The sequence below is a fragment of the Thermobia domestica genome, chromosome 3 (genome assembly GCF_964235325.1).
Source record: "Thermobia domestica chromosome 3, izTheDome1.hap1.1, whole genome shotgun sequence".
In the NCBI taxonomy this organism is placed as follows: Eukaryota; Metazoa; Arthropoda; class Insecta; order Zygentoma; family Lepismatidae; genus Thermobia; species Thermobia domestica.
In genome coordinates, this window is record NC_137456.1 from 238,775 (window position 1) to 258,349 (window position 19,575).

General features: G+C 32.6%; 1 protein-coding gene across 2 annotated transcripts in view; it reads left to right on the plus strand.

Moving 5' to 3' along the window:
• The first annotated feature begins 1 nt into the window (after position 1).
• LOC145682368 (uncharacterized) overlaps positions 2–19,575 on the plus strand; it is a 116,270-nt gene continuing 96,696 nt past the window's right edge. For both annotated transcript variants that reach the window (XM_081753945.1, XM_081753944.1), the window contains exons 1-2: positions 2–805; positions 3,098–3,287. In XM_081753945.1, coding sequence (XP_081610071.1) covers positions 759–805; positions 3,098–3,287 — 237 coding nt within the window. In that variant the 5' untranslated portion in view covers positions 2–758. The remainder of the gene's footprint in view (positions 806–3,097; positions 3,288–19,575) is intronic.

Genomic DNA, 19,575 nt, shown 5'->3' on the forward strand with positions numbered 1-19,575 from the left:
GGATAGTTATAAGAGAGTAGTATGGAAATTAATCTAAATTTTGTTTCGTGGGTTTAACATTGAAATTCTATTTGGAAAACGTGTTTTGGAATTATCTGATGATTGACATAATGTTATATGAATTTAGTGGCTTTGAATATAGTGTTAACCCTATATTTTGAAGAATAGATTATGTGTGATCTTTTTTATGCTGGTTTGGTAAGTAGAGTGCTATATTCTACCTATTTGAAGAATTGGGCTTGAACTTGGTACTGTGTTGGGAAATAAAGGGAGGACGAATTATTTAACCTCTTTTGGCAGTGGAAGGAGATTTAAAATTTATTCGCCCTCTCATTATTTACCATTATAGTGCATAAGATCCCCAATTCTTTGGTTTGGATCACATCATATTGGTTCGGAGTTCCCATGTGGGTTCGAATCCCAATAATCATTGTGTATGGTAGAGCTTAACCTTTTTCAGAGCGCATTAATAATGTTGGGATTTAACAGAAATGAATATTCCAGTTAAAACAAGAGTGGACGTATTACTGGTAATTCCTAACCTACCAGAGAAATATTGTAGGTTTTGGGAAAGAAAAAAGTTAATTTTCAATATTTGGAAACAGTTCGTCAATGAGTACCATAAAGAAGTTAATTTTCAATACTTGGAAACAGTTCGTCAATGAGTACCATAAAGAAGTTAATTTTCAATACTTGGAAACAGTTCGTCAGTGAGTACCGTAAAGAGGTTAATTTCAGTATTTGGGATCAGTAAGTCAATGTGTACGGAAAAAAATGGATCTTTGGAAGTAATAATACTTTTCGGGTAAATTAATGTTTTACTATTTTGGAGATTTCTTGAAGATTTGGAAAATTAATGTTAATCTTTCGAGTTATTACTTGTTTAAAAGTTTTTGAAGAAGTTGGGAAATTTAATCGAATTACTTCAGGTTTTGGATATTTATTGTTATTGTTGGATATATATTTGGTTTTTAACAAATTGTTCCAAGTTGAAATTTGAGAGTTTTACCTGTATTTCCTGTTTCCAAAATTAAGCCTAATCGCTACGAGGAAAAAAAAGAGATTTTTAATTTTTCAGTGAATTTACCCTGCATGCCAAAACAAGAATCGGGGAACGACTATCCCGTCAAAGTGTGCTTGTGATTAATTTGTATGCAGGTAAAGGGAGGAACTGTCTCTAGTAGTTAGGCAAGGTTTGGCTTTTGCCTGCAGACAAGTTAATCACGGGACCACGGTTGGTGTGTATGCATGCAACGTTACAACTTTCGAATCTTCAAGTGCTACTTGTTTTGGCCATATACTTGTTTAAATTTGAATGTAATGTTAATAATAAAACCGCAGAGTAATATACAGGAAATATATGGAAGAAATGAAATTTGTGAGAGAAAAATTTTTGACGGTGCATCTAGCATAAGTTGGCACGAGTTGTTGCGCATTTATTTATTGTTTGTAAAAGGAGAAGAATATACGGATAATTTTGAATTCTGGCTACAGGAAAGATGGATAATAGGCAGAATTATGAAAATATTGATAATTTTGAACCTAGTAGTTCAAGTTGTGAAGAAGGATTTGTAGGATATGTAGCTTTTGAAAATCCCTGTTTTCAGAATGTTGAATCAAATTTAAGTGGTAACTTTGTCGAACCTAATCGTGGGAGACCACGGATACGTTCTTCCTCTGTTCCAGGCTTAGATAGACGAAATGTATACAGACATAGTATGCGGTCTGAGCATTTAAATTTTGATTTTAATAAATTAGCAACCGAAGGGGTGCATAAATTGTTATTGGCCGAGACTAATCAATTACCTTTGGTAGACGGAACAAATACGGAGAAGTCATTCCAGTTCATTTTGAAAATAGATAAAATTGTGCGTAGTAAGGATTTACCGTGTGATGTAATTTTAATAGCTAGTTTAGCGCGTACTAAAGGGGAATTTAATTACCTTTTACAGTCAATGATTGGTACAGGTTCAGTTTGGGGAGACATTTGTAGACAACTTGTTATTAAATTCATCTCACCTTTGGCTTGAACGCAGTTTATGCGCTTGGAATTTTACCGAGTTATGAGGGAAAATCAAACTCTGTATGAATTTGTGGAAGAGAAATTGGCATTGATACATGTTTTGGATATGAATTTCGAGGAACCAGTTGTTTGTAATTTAATTTGTAATATGGTTAGTCCAATGGTTCATAAATTTTTCAACTGTAGGGGGTACCGATGACTTTTGAACAACTTGAGGACGCAGCTTTACATTTTGATAACATGTATAGATATAGTAATGATTATTACAAACTGCGGAATGCTGTCGGACCGGTAATGGGTAGTGTATATAAAAATCCCCATAAGATAATAACGAATAAAACGGCTATTTGTAACGTTATTAGTCAACCTAGTATAAATTGTAAACCCGTAAATTTGGCAGAAAGTAGATATTCAGACGGAAATCCTGAACTGAATCAAAATGTAATAGTTGCTAGTGACAATACTCATACGTCATCAGGTAGCGAACAATTTCAAGGTAAAACAGGTGCCATTCGGAAAAATATTGTGACTAGTTCTTCGGGTTCAAATAAACATTTTCAAAAAAGGAACAGGTAGAAATTCGGAACATGGGTCACTGGTGAATAAATCTGGTTTCCAAACTGTAAATTCTTCACAATATAATAAAAACAATAGAGATATTCTAGTCGTGCCTGCATATATAAAAGAAAAATTAATCAGTGCCCTCCTAGATACGGGGAGTGAGTCCTGCTTTGTGAGTGAGATATTCTTTAGAAATCTGCAAAAACAGTGTAAAATCAGAGAAATAGACGTTAATTTACAAGCTGTAGGTCTTGGAGAACAACAAGTGACAGTTAAATCACGTGTCCGCTTATATTTTCCTATGGGTTTTGAACAGTTTTCTGAAAACTTTTATATAGTTCCATCTTCAGAGTTTGACCTCTTATTGGGAAATAGTTTCCATCGAAAATATCAAGCAGTGATAGATGTGTCCAACAGACTTTACAAAATTCAATCTAGGAAGTTAATAATTCCTATAAATCCAACATCTAACCTGCAACAGTCTACTCCTCGGACGAACTTTTTATCTTTTAGGGATAGCGTAGTCCATCCCACTCCAGCACGCTTGAATCGGGTTGAGGAGGCTGGTCGATTCGCTAGAACCATGCAAAATCGGACATGCAGATCAAGACAGCAGGCGCTAGGAGAGCAACAATGGCTGCAGAATTGGAAACCTATGTCGATCATGAGGTGCTCCAGGTCCAGAATGCAGCATCTTCAGAAGGTAATTATAAAGTTTCTTCGGAACTTTTAGATAAAGATACTGAGTTACAAACTTATGTAAATAATTTAGTAACTTCTTTTTCAGACGTTAGTACGGATCGTTTAAGGTGTGTGAAGGATTTCTATTATCAAATTGAATTAGTAGAAAATACTCCTGTTAAGTTACAACCATATAGTGTACCAAACTATAAACAAAAGGAATTGGATAATTTTATTCAAGATTTGATTAAAGAGGGGGTGGTAGAAGAGATTAATGCCTCTCCATTTTCCAGCCCGTGTTTTTTAGTAGAAAATAAAGACCACAGTAAGAGATTAGTCGTGGCTTATGGATTTGTGAATAAGAAAATAATTACACGTAATTTTCCGTCACCCAATCTTGAAAATGTTATCTCTAGTATATCAAATAACCGTATATTTTCAAAAATTGACCTTAAGAAAAGTTTTTATCAGTGCTTGCTCACTGAGAATAGTAAAAAGGTAACAGCTTTTGTAACTAAAAATAAAATGTATCAATTTCGGCGCCTGCCGATGGGTCTATCAACTTCACCACATGTTTTGAGTTATTTGATGTAAAAAATATTAGACGGCTTGATTGGGGATAACTTAGAGATATTTTATGATGACATGTTAATATTTACACCTGATTTGGAATCACATAAAAAACTGGTTGAGGAAGTAGTAAGTAGGTTCCGGGAAGCTGGATTAACTGTATCACCTTCAAAAACTCTTTTGTTTCAAACCAAAATAAAATATCTAGGGTTTCAATTCGAACGTGGGACGATGACCATAGATGAGGGCCGACTTGAAACTATTAAAAAACTACCAAAACCTAAGAATAGAAAGGGCTTGAATAGGGTGTGTGCGTTTTTTCAGTTCTTTTCTAAATTTGCACATAATTTTGCTGAACTCATTGTACCATTACAGGAGATGCGTTCACTCATTATACACATGTTTAAGATTAGTATCATCTTGTCTGAATATACATAGGAAGTTGACGTTATCTCTTATAAGCTGTTTAGGTACTTTTGAATATGTTTGTGCAAGATAGAAACAGTCTAAATGTCTATGTCTGCCTATCGTAAAGTAATTTCTAACAGTATCTTGGTTCTCCAAAATGTAATCGTCAAACACAACAACAGAGTATTTTTCACATTCATCAATAGGTACAATAGAATCATTACCGCTTAAGAACGTTGCTATTTGTTTCTTAAACTTTAGTTCTGTCTTTTCAAATCGATCTTTTAACTGCTCATACCTTGGTTGATTCATGCTTTTAGAATATATGTAGAAGTAATTATTGTTTAACCAGCCTGGCTGTAATAAGAAGTTAAATAGCAAAAACGTTTTACCACACGCCGACGGACCCACGATAAGACAACGAACATCATCAGGTATAAGTTCCCCATTTCTTTTCTTAGCTGTTGTTTCTTTTATCATCTCTTTTACATCCCAACTAATAGTTTTCTTACTCATTTATTATAGAGAAAATCGTTCTTTTATGATTAGAGAGTACAGACCAGATTCGTTGATGAAGATTGTATGAGGATGTACACTTGACAAGGTCCCCGAAAACGGGACCTTGATTTGTTTGTATGTAACTTTGTCTTCTTCATCTTCGTCTATGTGTTTAGTCAGTGCTTGTACGTTTACAAGACTTTCAGGTCCTTCACATGTGAAGGGCCAAGGATTAGAGACTTGACTTGTATTTACATAGCCTATCTTATATCTTTAAGTTGTTCTCTGATCTTAAGCAACGTATCTTTTATATATTCGCTATCCATTTCACCATTCAATGTTATTATCATCTCTAACTGTTCTTTAAATGAGCTAATACAAGTGACAATGGTTTTATATTCGTCTTTTCTTTTGCTTATGTTTAACTTAGAAGACAAACCTGTTATTATAGCACTTCCAGTTGCAAAAGACGTTGTTGATATTGAGTAAATTGTTACAGGTATAAAAATATTGATAAACCCAGTTGTTGCAGAAAGAATAACTGATAACGTGATCAAAGAGTAGTATGCATATTTAACAATTCGTAGTTTTCTCTTTTTCTTCTTTAAACTGTATTCTAACTTTCGAATGACATCTTCTATTAACTTGATTACTTTCTCTCTTGGAATATCTCTAGGTAAATCAAACTCATTCATTTATTATATAATAAATGGCTAAGGTATTTAAGCTAACGAGTGATACTTCGGTTTTAAAGAAGAAACTCCATTACGAATTAGACAACAGGAGCAACTATTTAAGTATAGGACTAGTTGGGTTTTACAGTACATATCTAACTCCGAACATAACACAAAAAAACAGTTTCTCATATGGTGATAGACAAGTTTTTATACCAGAAGGGCAATACAGCTTAAACAGTCTTAATGAATATTTAAAATCTCAATCCATCAACATAACATTATCAGAAGATCATTTAAGAAATAGAGTTAAAATTGAAACTGATAGTAATGATGTTACAATTGGGAGTATAGGCACTGTCCTCGGGTTTAATGTTTTTGAAGTTTTAGAAAAGAACAAAACACATATTGGAAGTAAGTTGCCAAAGTTTCATCCGTTTGATACTATAAATGTTCACTGTAATATAGCAGATGGCATGTTTGTTAAAGATACAGAATACACACATAGAGAAACAGGAATTTTAGCATCATTTAAAACAGATGCCGAGTTCAAACATAGTATTATTTACGAGCCTACTTATCCATTATTTTTCCCTATATCCAAAGACAAGGTTGATAATTTTGAGATAAGGATAACAGATGAGAATGATTCCTTAATTGATTTTGGTGGAGCAACAACAACTGTACTTTTGCAAACCAAGATTTTCTCTTAGATAAATAGGAAGATGTGTTCTATTAAAGGTTGTATGTTTAGTGTTCCTTATAACGAACTAAAGGATTTAAATATTGATCATGTATTAACAAAGAAACAACTTAACGATAAAGCCAAGAAAATTAAAGAAGGTAAAGGAATGGATTTAACTTTAACTACTGCACAAATGAAAAAGATTAAGAAAGAGCATATTGGCGGTTTTATCTTTACAATTCCAGCCATTCTAGCAGCTTTAGGAGCAGTTGGCTCATTAGCAGGTGGCGCAGCAGCGATTACTAAAACTGTACTTGATGCTAAGAAGAATAAACAAGAACTTGAAGAACAAAAAAGACACAATATGGCTATGGAAGAAAAGCAGGGAGCAGGTAAACCAAAGAAGTCGAAAAACTAAAACCATTGACCAACTTCGATATAGAGAGGTTGGTTAAAGAATTAAAGATAAAACGATTTAGAGGTGTATTTATGAGTGATGAACTTCCACAAAAACCCTATGTACATGAGTGTGGTATAGTTAACCTTGATAAATCAGAAAACATTGGTACTCATTGGATATGCTATTGGAAAGAAAACAACATAAAGTACGTGTTCGATTCTTATGGTGGTGTTCCTCCTAAACAACTGGTACAATATATTGGTACCGAAAACTTACTTTACAATGACGAACGAATACAAGACTTTAACTCAGTTATATGTGGTCATCTTTGTGTTGAGGTTTTAAATCTTCTAAATCAAGAGTATTCTTTTAGCGACGTTATGTATATGATTAAAAATGATTAAGTGCTTTTATGGTTTGTATCCATAAAAGTTTTGCTTTAAGATAAATATGGAAGCTATACACAATAGATTTTTAGATTATTTTGAGAAGCATGAGGATGAACTCGATGCACTAGATAGATATAATTTTTATCAGTATTTTCAGGATGTTAGCGAGATAGACTTAAAAGATAAAAACAACGTATACAATGTTATTGATTTATGGAAAAGGTTAATACCAAAAGTTTTGTACACGGAAGAAGAGTTGGGAAAGTTACGTCCAATAATTACCTTAAAGGACTTGCTGTCAAATTATAGCTCTAGACCATTACAATGCAGTTATTGTGGTATTAAGTCATTAACAAAAGGTATGAGTAGTTACATTTGTGATGATTGTTCTGTAGAGAGTGGTTGGGTTTACAGTACTTGTGAAGAAACGAAAGCTGCTTGCGTACGAAAACCATGGTATGATACTATAAAAAGATTTAAGTTACAGTTATCTCGTTTGCAAGCTTTACAGGATAGAATTATTCCTGAAGAGGTGCTCAAGGTGTTAAATGATGAACTTAGAGATATACCAAGAGATTTAATATCAACAAAAGATGTTCTAGAAGTACTAAAGAAAAACAAATGCACAAAATATTATGATGATGTCTATTTAATACACTATCACCTTACCGATCAAAAACCATTAAAATTACAACATATGGAGGAAACACTTATAAATGAATTCGAAAACTTACACGAGGTCTTTAGGGAACTGTATGCGAAAAGAGCATTGTTTATTAACTTGAAATGTGTATTGCACTATCTGTTGAAAAAGCATGATGTTCATGTTGATATTGATTTTAAACGCTCACCTAGACAAATAGAGATGTTAAAGAAATGTTTTGAAAAACTAGGATGGACATTTTCTGTATAATAAATGAGTATAGATATATTTGGCAATGTTAAAGATAGAAAAGGTGATGTTGATATTAGCGAAGAAAAATTAAAATTGTTGGAGAATTTAAATGATGTTGTTAGCGTAAGTCAACTTAGGTCAATAGAAGCCCAATTAGAGAACGATAGAAAACGATTTGGAGATGCATTAGAAACGTTACAAGACACATACATAAAGAAAGAAGATTTTCAAAAGATTAGGATGGATACTACTAGATTGATTATGCAAAAAGAAACCATGTCTCTACTATATCGATTAAGAGCTAAAAACGTTAAGGAGCCAATCTTTAGAATATTTAATCTCTCTAACGGTTACAAATTTCTCTATAATGGGAAAATAATGCACATGGAATTAAGTTTGGATATATACTTTCTAGATATATATTTGGGTGATACTTTGATTAAAGAGATACCTTTTGACTTTAAGAAGAACGATATAATTACGATTAAACCAAATAAAAATTCTGCTATGGAAGAAGGACAATTATTGTTTGGTGTAATGTACATAGAGAGAGAGCTTTCCTAAAGACGTTTGCTATATAATAAATATGGATATCTTTGGTAATGTTAAAATGACATCAGAGTTAGATAATGCAATTGTGAGAAAAGATATTGCTATGTTGAAAGAAGAGCTTAACTTCATCAAACGGAGTTATGTTATAGAGCTTCATAGTCGATTGATATCAGAAAATGTTGAAACTCCGTTCTTTTTTATACATAATCTCTCTATCACATACAAATTTCTTTATAAAGGTAGGATAATGCATATAGAGTCATCTTACAATACGTATTATATAGATATATATTTTAATGATTCTCTAGTTGAAACTTTTCCATTGCAATTTAATACAAATGATAATTTGGCAATTAGACCATCTAAAGATTCTGATCTGAAACATTGTAAATTACTATTGCTTCTTATGCATGTAGAAAGAGAAGACGAAGATAGTGATGATGATGGTGAGAATGTTGATAGCATAATATTAAACAGCGATAGTTATTGATTTTCTATATAATGAACAGGATGTATTGTGTTAAGTGTAAGAAATCGACAGATACGAAGAAAGATACCATTAGAATTGAACAAACAAAGAATGGAAGATATCTCAAGAAAGGTATTTGTTCTGTATGTGGTATTACTAAAACCCAATTCGTTAAAAAGCCTGATTGACTAGAAGAAGGTAAAGGTATTAGAGAAGACATTGTAGAAGAAATTCACAAACCATCTAGAAAAAACTTTGACAGATTAAGTGTAGTTATAAAAGGTATCGATGATCTTTGGCAGGCTGATCATGTAGAAATGGATAGTGGAGTATTAAAAGGCGTTTTCAAAATCAATAAAGGTTATAAGTATTTGCTAACGATTATAGATGTGTTCTCGAAATATGCGTTTGCTGTTCCTGTTAAAGATAAGAGTGGTAAGAATGTCACAGAAGCATTCGAATCCATATTAAGAACGAGAAAACCTAGCAACTTACAAACAGATCAAGGTAAAGAGTTTTACAATAAAGAGTTTAAGAAGTTGATGGATGAAATTAAGATTAATCACTACTCAACCTATAGTGGTAAGAAAGCTTCTGTGGTTGAAAGATTTAATCGAACACTTAAGCAGAACATGTGGAAGAGGTTCACAACACAAGGGAATTATAAATGGATAGAGATATTACCAACACTAGTTAAAGAGTATAATCATCAAATTCATAGAACAATTGGTTTAAAACCTATAGAAGTTAATAAGAAGAATGAGCGAACAATATTGGAGAAAGTGTATCAAAAAGAATATAAGCGTGTTAAGCCCAAATACAAGTTAGGTGATCATGTTCGTATAAGTAAGTCGAAAGGGTTATTTGAGAAAGGATATACACCTAATTGGTCAACAGAAGTATTTGTTATTAGCGAAGTTATTCCATCTAATCCGCCTACATATAGAATTAAAGATTTACAAGAAGAGGATGTGCAAGGTAGATTTTACGAACCAGAACTATTAAAGACGAAACATAAGGATGAATACTTGGTAGAAAAGGTGTTGAGAAAGAAAGGTGATAAAGTATATGTCAAATGGCTAGGGTTTGATGATTCGCATAATAGTTGGATAGATAAGAGTAATGTTGTAGTGTAAATATAGATGTTTGTCTTGTATGGTTATTATGCCATAAAAGGTTGGTTTAAATGAGATAAGGGGGTAACGAAACGATACCCCCATAACATATATTTCTAGCGCTCGTATTCGAGCTGTGGAAATTATCAAAAAAGGCGATGGGGACGATTCTACCAACCGCTCATTTGTGTGGGTAAAAACTCCGAAAATGATTACTGCAACAAACTTCGAAGTCCCTCGGATCCTAGGAACTTCAGAAACTTATCTTACACAGTAAAACTAGCTGGTAACAAAAATGAAGTTAAAAATAAAGATTTTCTATATAATAAATATGAGTACTATGGATAATTCTCTTAGTTTAAACGATATTTGTTACGAGCAGATCAAGGATCAGTATTGGTATGGTCTGTATGGTGACTTCAAGTTGATTATATACGAGTACAGGATATTTCAACGCTACTAAGATGTGTCAGAGTGGTGGTAAGAGGTTTGACAACTGGCTGAAAAATAAAGATTCTAAAGAATTATTGGAATACTACAATGAAAAATTAGCTTCCTATAATTGTAGGAGGCTAAATTTAACGTATTATATAGAACCAAAAGGTACAAACGAGAAAGATTTATTAATTTCTGGCACATATGTATACAAAAGAATTTTCCTAGCTATTGCTTTTTGGACATCACATGACTTTTACGAAAAATGTTATGTAATCATCGAAGACTATTTCGTTTCTAATTTTAAACAGATTCAAGAAGACCAAGAAGAGTTACAATCAAGAGTAGAAGAGATAGAACAACAAATGAACGATTTAAGAATAGAAAACACAAGACTTAGAGAGATAGCTGCAGAACATACAGAAGATCCAGGGAAAGTACACAAGCTAGTTATTATTAAAAAGAACCTCACAGCTGGTCAGCTTCAAGACATAGTAGACAAGTACGACACAGACAAACACGATCAGGTTAGGCGTTACGAGTCATACAAATTTTGGGTTGGAAGGGTTCAGCAGCGAAACATCAAAGCAAGACTTCAGTGCCTTAAAGAAAAGTACCCAAGAATGTCAGTGTTATCAGAAACCAAAGATCCAAACTCAGTCAACCTCCTAAACAAAGTCAAAGAAAAATATAGCTGTGTTGTTTCGTATGGTTGTCACGTGGATATTGAAGGAGAAGACGACGATGAGTTTGTTGTTGATTTGTTTTTGAGTATAAGGTCATAAGTGTCTCAATTGTATTTGTCGTTGTTGAAAAGGTTTTATGGCTCGTCCATCAAACCCAACTAAACAAGGGAACTAACTGGGGGTCTACCAGCACTGGACCCCTTTCAAACATACAACTTTTATGGTATAATAGTCATAAAAGATAATTAGTTATTTTTGGTAGCACCGATCGGAGCTCCCTATCTGTTAAGTATTTTCTCGCATCTAAAGGTACAAACCCCCGAACGGAAGATTTTCCGGTTGCAAAATACACCATCATGACACAAAACAAAACATCAGAAGACAAGCTCATTTCAGAAAAGATAAGCGGTCTAGACCACTTCAAAATTCCCCCGAAGCTGGGAACTTCAGAAACTCATCTTAGACAGTAAAAACTAGCTGGTAACGAAAATGAAGTTAAAAATAAAGATTTTCTATATAATAAATATGGGTACTATGGATAATTTTCCTAGTTTAAACGATATTTGCTACGAACAGATTAAAGATGATTACTGGTATGGTTTGTTTGGTGATTTCAAGTTGATTATAGATAAGAGTACAGGATACTTCAATGCTACTAAACTGTGTCAAGATGGTGGAAAGAAATTTTATAAATGGTTAGAAAATAAACAATCCAAAGAGTTAATTTCTTATATAAAGTCATTGCAACGAATTCGTGGGAATGACTTTAAGATTGTTAAAGGTGGGCAATTAGGTATTATACGAGGAACATATGTTCCGAAAGAGTTAATACTTGATATAGCAAGATGGGTTTCACCAGATTTTTATATTAAATGTAATGAAATTATTATTAATTACTTCACTCAGGAATTTAGACAGTATCAACAAGACAATGAAGAGTTGCAAAAAAGAGTAGAAGAAATAGATCAAACAATGGAGAGATTGAGAATTCAAAACGAGAGCTTAAAAGAAATTGCAGCACCATATACAGATGATGTTTCAAACGATAATTGCCTAATCATATATAAGAAGAACAAACCTAATGATCCTTACTCTTATTATGCTATCAGATGTCAAAAGAGAAGTCTATATAAGCCTCTTAATGGAGAAGAAGAAAAATATCCGAATCATGTAATAATATACGAAAAGTTTAGAGATCCTAACAGTATTAAGCTATTTAATCTAATGCAACAAGAACTAGATATTCGTAAAGGTAAGGGTAATGAGTTTTGGACGTCCTTATCAGAAGAAGAATTGGTTAAAGAAATTGATTGTTTATACGATAGGTTATTATCTGATAATTAAAGTTACAACTGGGGTCCACCAACACTGGACCCCTTTCAAACATACAACTTTTATGGTATAATAGCCATAAAAGATAATTAGTTATGCATTAACCCTCTGCTGCAACAGAGAATGCTACATTCAACATATCACCTAAATTGGGATTATTATGATATTTTCTTATTATAGCTCTCCAATCCACAAAATATTTATATGCATATATGAAGTCTATAGATAGGTCTTGATAAGTTGAAATGTTAGTCCAATGAACTCTACCTTCGAACTCTGCAATAAATTCTTCTGTTAAATTTTGAGACATTGAAATCATTTCCCAATCTACTTTGTCAGCGTAATCTCTTATAAAGTTTTCTGATAATTGACGAGTTCCAGATATGTACCACCAATTAACTCTATCTGCATGTTCTCGTATAAAGGCTTCAGAGAGTTCGTTTTTGTAAGATATAGCATCAAAATCAACTTTATCTATAAACTCATTAATAAATTCTTCAGATAGCTTTTGATTATACGATACTTCTTTCCAATCAACTCTATCTGCAAATTCTCTTATAAAGTCTTCTGATAAGTCTTGGCTTCCTGAAATAATCTCCCAATCAACTTTATCAGCTAATTCTCTTATAAACTCTTCCGATAAATTTTTCCATAAACATATTTCACTCAAATTAACTTTCTGCAGATATTTGCGTATGAAGTCTTCTGTAATGTGTTCATAGTTATATTCCTCCTCATAATCATCATAGCCTATAGATAGCCATTGCTCATCAGTCAGTGAATCTAATATTTCATCAGACAAGTTCATAACGTTCGCATAGAGAATGTTTTGCGTAAGAAATGAGTTGTTTTCTTTAGTGGCCTTCTTGAACAAATGATCTAACATACCTATGGACACGCTAAAATTTATTTTGTCTTTATCATTATAACCGCCAATATCTAAATATTTACATACACAATCAAATATAGGTTTGTAAGATAATATTTCCTTAGCACTAGTCATGTTTGTTTTTATTCTTAGATTTTTAAATTTATTTCATTTTTGTTGGTTTTCTATATAACAAATATGGAGAAAGATTTTGATTTATTACATGATAGACTTGAACTAATTCATCATGATCTTAAACTCTTAGCAACACTACTAGAGAAGCAAATACTGTTAAAGGAAAAAGAGTTATTAGTAATGCAACAAAAAACATCTGATTTGAGTAGTGATGATGAATACAAATATGGTAGTGATGATTATGATGATGCTGCTGATGATGATGATGAGTAAGCTTACAAAAATGATTCAGTTTTAAATGTGTATATGTGACTTTGATGGGTTAATCCCATGAAAGCCGTGTTCTAATACAACGCTTAATATGTAGACAATGGCAGGAGTGTACAATGTTAAGCGTTGTACTAGGACAAATGAAAATGAACTGAAATAACCCGGTGAAGAGTACTAACGAAGATTTTCTATATAATAAATAAGATGAGTAATTATAGTAAATTTACCGTAGTAGAGTTAAGGCGACAATGTAAAGAGAAGGGAATCAGAAGATATTCCCGATTAAAAAAAGCAGAACTGATAGACCTTCTTAAACAACATGATGATGAACAAAGCAGAAGACAGATTAGAAATATATTCCCCTTTAAACAAGAAGTAATTGAAGAACCAAGAATCAAAGTTGAATCACAACCAATCGATGTAAAACTTAAAAGCACAGCATTCAAATCAAGATTAGAAACATGGAGATTTACAACAACTTATAAAGAACATGATCCACTAGAACAATATATCACCTCAACATCAAAAGCTTTAATAAATAGATTGAACATCAGCTTACAAAAACATGGGTCGTTAAAGGCTAATCTCCTAATAAGCTGTCAATATAAGAAAGGTAAAGAGATTCAAAACATTTACTTCAACATTAATAACAAAGAGGTATTCCAATCAACCAATCTAAAAGAATTCTTAAGTGATGCTAAACAAATATTACGAGCAAGAATGGATGAGTTCCAAGCTAGAGGTTCTGGATGGGCTCTTACAAATATAAACTACTTGGAGTTAGCTCTTAATAAATATGCACCATATAGAGGATCATCATATATAGAACTACCAAATGAAATCAAAAGGAAAAAAGCTATCAATGTAAAGAACAAAGGTGAAAAATGTTTCTTGTATTCAATTGCCTCTGCATTGCATTCTGTTGAAAAAGACCCACAACGACCACCAAAGTACAATCATATCGTTCTAGACTTAGAAGAAAAATTAAAAGATATTCATTTTCCTGTAAAACTAAGTGACATCCCAAAAATTGAAAGACGACTCAATATATCATTTAACGTTTATACATATAGTGATGATGGAAAATATACAATATACGTTTTATATCATACTAAAAACAAGAAAGACATCCATGTGAATTTATTATATGTAAAAGAACAAACTAAAGACCAAGTTAAAACACACTATTGTTGAATTAAAGATCTAAGTAGATTAGTAAGCAGCCAAATAACTAAATGGAGAGCTCGAAAATACTTATGTGATAGATGCTTGTTATATTTTTACTCACAATGTGCATTAGATAAACACGAAAAAGATTGTTCCACTCACGAAGCTGTTAAGATAGAAATGCCACTGAAAGATACATACGTTGAATTTAAAAACTATCAATTTACGATGAAGTTGCCATTTACGATTTACGCTGATTTTGAATGTCTGCTACATAAGGTTATGGGATGTAAACAATGTTATTCAGAAGATGAGTCATATACCAAAAAATATCAACAGCACAAACCATCTGGGTTCTGTTACTATATTGTAAAAAGTGATGGGAGTAAAACTAATCCTGTTGTGTATAGAGGTAAAGATGCAGCGAAAAAGTTCATAAGAATGTTAAAGAAAGAAGCTAAACAAATATCAAACATATATAGTCAAAATAATGAATTACCATTAACACGTAAACAGATAAAAGAGTTCAACCAATCCGAATCCTGTTCTTACTGTAAAGTAAAATATACATCAGAAAACCACAAAGTTAAACATCACGATCATATAACAGGAGAGTTTGTAGCTGCATTATGTAACAACTGTAATTTGAAAGTTAGAATACCTAAGTTCGTACCTGTGATTATACATAACTTATCTGGATATGACTCTCACTTGTTTATAAAAGAGCTAGGATGTAATAAAGAACAAATAGAATTATTACCTAATAACGAGCAACGCTACATATCATTCAGTAAAAAAGTTGGAACTATCAAATTAAAATTCGTAGATTCATTTAGATTTATGGCATGTAGTTTAGACAAATTATCATCAAACCTAACGAGAGAACAAATGGTACACACACAACACTTCTATCATGATGAAGAACAATTTAACCTTGTAACAAGAAAAGGTGTTTATCCGTACGATTATGTTAACAATTGGGATAGGTTTAGAGAAAGAAAATTACCACCAAAGGAAGCATTCTACAACAAGGTTAACAACACACATATAAGCGATGAGGATTATAAGCATGCAAAGAAAGTGTGGAAAACATTTAAAATTAAGAATCTCGGACAATACCATGACTTATATCTAAAAACCGATGTGTTGTTATTAGCAGATGTGTTTGAGAACTTTAGAGAAACATGTCTTAAAGCTTATGGTCTCGATCCAGCTTGGTATATGACAGCACCAGGTTTAGCTTGGGATGCAATGTTAAAGATGACAACTATAAAACTAGAGTTATTAACTAATTACGATATGGTATTGATGATAGAGAAAGGTATAAGAGGCGGGATTAGTCAATGCTCAAAAAGATATGTGAAAGCAAACAATAAGTATATGGAAGATTACGATAAGGATAAAGAAGATTCTTACTTAATGTATCTAGATGCCAATAACTTGTATGGGTGGGCAATGAGTCAATATATGCCGTATAAGGGATTCAGATGGTTAAGTGAAGATGAGATAAGAGAAATAGATTTCACAAGTATACCTGATGATTCTGATACTGGTTACATATTAGAAGTTGATCTTGAATATCCTAAAGAATTGCATGACTATCACAAAGACTACCCATTAGCACCTCAAAACATGTGTCCACCTGGTTCAAAACAATCAAAACTCTTAACAACCCTATATGACAAAGAAAAATATGTAATTCACTATCGAAACCTAAAACAATGTCTTTCACTTGGATTAAAACTTAACAAGATACACCGAGTAATAGAGTTCGAACAATCAGATTGGTTAAAGAAATATATTGATTTAAACACGCAGATGAGAACTAGAGCAACAAATGACTTTGAAAAAGACTTTTATAAGCTCATGAACAATTCAGTTTTTGGAAAGACTATGGAAAATATTAGAAAGAGATGTAAACCTATAAAAATAGAATGTGATCCAACAAGAGTAGAAAAACTAATTGCTAAACCAAATTTTAAAGATAGAATTATTTACACTGAGAATCTGTGTGCGATCATAATGAATAAAACAAAATTAACTTTCAATAAACCAATATATGTTGGAATGAGTATCTTAGATCTATCGAAATATTTAATGTACGACTTCCATTACAATGTGATGAAACCAAAATACCAAGACAAAATAGAAGTATGTTATACAGATACTGATAGCTATATATACCATATTCAAACAGAAGATGTGTACGAGGACATGAAAAACTACATTGATTACTTCGATACCAGTGACTACCCTAAAGATAACAAATATAAGATACCGCAAATCAATAAGAAAATACTTGGTAAGATGAAGGATGAGATTAAAGGCACAATCATAGAAGAGTTTGTGGGTTTAAGAAGTAAGATGTACAGTATAAAAGCACCTGAAATAGATTTAGCAGATAAAGACTTTAAAGGTAAGTTCGATAAAGAAAAATGTTGTAAGAAAGCTAAAGGTGTTAAGAAGAGTGTTGTGTATAAAGAACTGTCATTTAACAAGTATAAGGACTGTTTGATTAGCCAAAAAGAATATTATAAGATTAATTTGATTAGAAGTTATAAGCACGATTTGTACAGTATAGAAGTAAATAAGCTAGCTTTAAGTTGTGTGTATGATAAGAGATGTGTTTTAAAGAATGGGATAGATACTCTACCATGGGGACACTATAAGATAGAAGAGAAATAGTTTTAGATTGTAAGTTTTTAGATGTAAGTTTTAGATGTAAGTTTTTATGATTTTAAATGTCATAAAAGCATATGCGCAGTACAATTACCCAATCTCGCTTTATGCTATCCTTCTGTGTTAAAGTTCAATGGTCAGTGGCGGATATGTAATTTTTGGTAGTTAGGGGGTGGAGGGGAAAGTGCGCTAGTAGTTAGGTATACAATCTACTATAATGCGTGACAAAATGTATCTATTTTTAATAACAAGTTCGTTATGTCTGCGTACAGACACCCTGTAACCATCATCAAGCTGTACCCTGATATCCATCTTCCCCAACACAGCGAAACTCATTTCGTTATCCAAATGACATTTTGACAAGCTATGTTTTTTTGCTTTTTTCAGGCAAATGTTTCAAGTCCCGTACACCAATTTTAGTCCACATATCTTCTCTACCGAACAAAATGCACGGAAAGCAAAATAGTTACACGACACCCACACATCCATTCCCACTTTTCGTACACGCTTTTACTGAAACGTCTATTGTACGTTCTATTTTTATCTTTGAACACTTGGTTTATGAATAGCTCTGGTCTTGATGGGCCTAATTCTTTTGCTGAAAGACGATCTTGATAATCTAGGTTTTTAGTTTGTAAGTATCTTACCTGATTCATCTCACACGAATTATGACACTACACAAATTAAGCACACTACTCACACTGACTCGGCCGGAATAAGCGCTCATAAGACCATAGAGTTTTTTCTTTTTTTTTAAGCCCGCTCGCCAGTGTCCGCGCTGTCTATTTCATTGTTAAGGGGGTGGCAGTTTCATTCGGTCGGGTGCAAGCAATCGCGAACACATTTCAAGGCAGGTTAAGGGTTGACATGTTATGAACAATTGTTAAGATGGGGGATAAAGAAAAGAAGAAAACTACTGCAACAGTAAACGACTACTAAATTTTTAACAGAAAACAGAGTGACCATTCTTTTGAATCCTGCCATCGTTGAAGATCAGTAGCGTGATATTCAGGGACGTATTTAACATTTTTGCCGCCTTCGAGCCATTGTAAAAATGCCGCCCCGTCAATAACAATAAATTAAATACCAGTATAGCAAGGGCGCCCATGTTGTGGTTTCCAAGGGAGGGCAAGTAAGTAGTATTCATAAAACCAGTTTGGGGCCACTTCCTCAAACCAGGCTTTTTTATATATGAAATCCCCCAGCATAGAATCTAATTATACACATCGAAAATTACATCTTCCCCCCACATTGACCCCATACATCTTCAATTTACTTTTATGATATATAACCATAAAAGAATTTTACACCTAAACTTACATCTAAAACTTACATCTAAACATTTCTTAAACTTTCTATTCTTCGCTTTTCTTTTTCTTGTCTCCCTTTGATATAACTATCCATTAGTTCTTTTAGCTTTGTTAGTAAATCTAATTTCCTTAAATCTATCGAATAATGACCCCAAGCTAGAGTATGTATCCCATCTTCTAATATGTATCTTTTATCATCGTAAGAGCTTAAAGCTAGCTTGTTTTCTTCTACTGAATATACATTATGTCTTTTACTCCTAATAGTATTTTGCATTTTATATAATTCATAATCTTTTAAGACACAATCTTCGTAATCTTTGAAAGTTATTTCTGATTTAACAATATTCGATTTTATTCCTTTTGCCTTTTTACAACATTTGTCTTTATCAAATTTACTTTTAAAGTCTTTATCTTCGAGGTCTATTTGAGGTGCTTGTATTGAATACATCTTTGATTTGAGACCTACAACTTTTCCTATGATTTCACCTTTCAGTTCATCTTTGAATTTTCCTAATACTTTCTTGTTAACTTGTTTTATCCCATATTTGTTATTATCTTTGTAATCAGATGTATCTAGATGCTCATACATAGCTTTCGTATCCTCATATACATCTTCTGTTTCTATATGTGCTATAACCGAGTCTGTGTCACTCATTAATAGTTTGACTTTATCTCCATATTTATTCTTCAACACATTGTAATAGAAATCATATAGACAAATTTTAGATATATCCAGAACAGACATCCCAACATAGATAGGCTTGTTAAAAGTA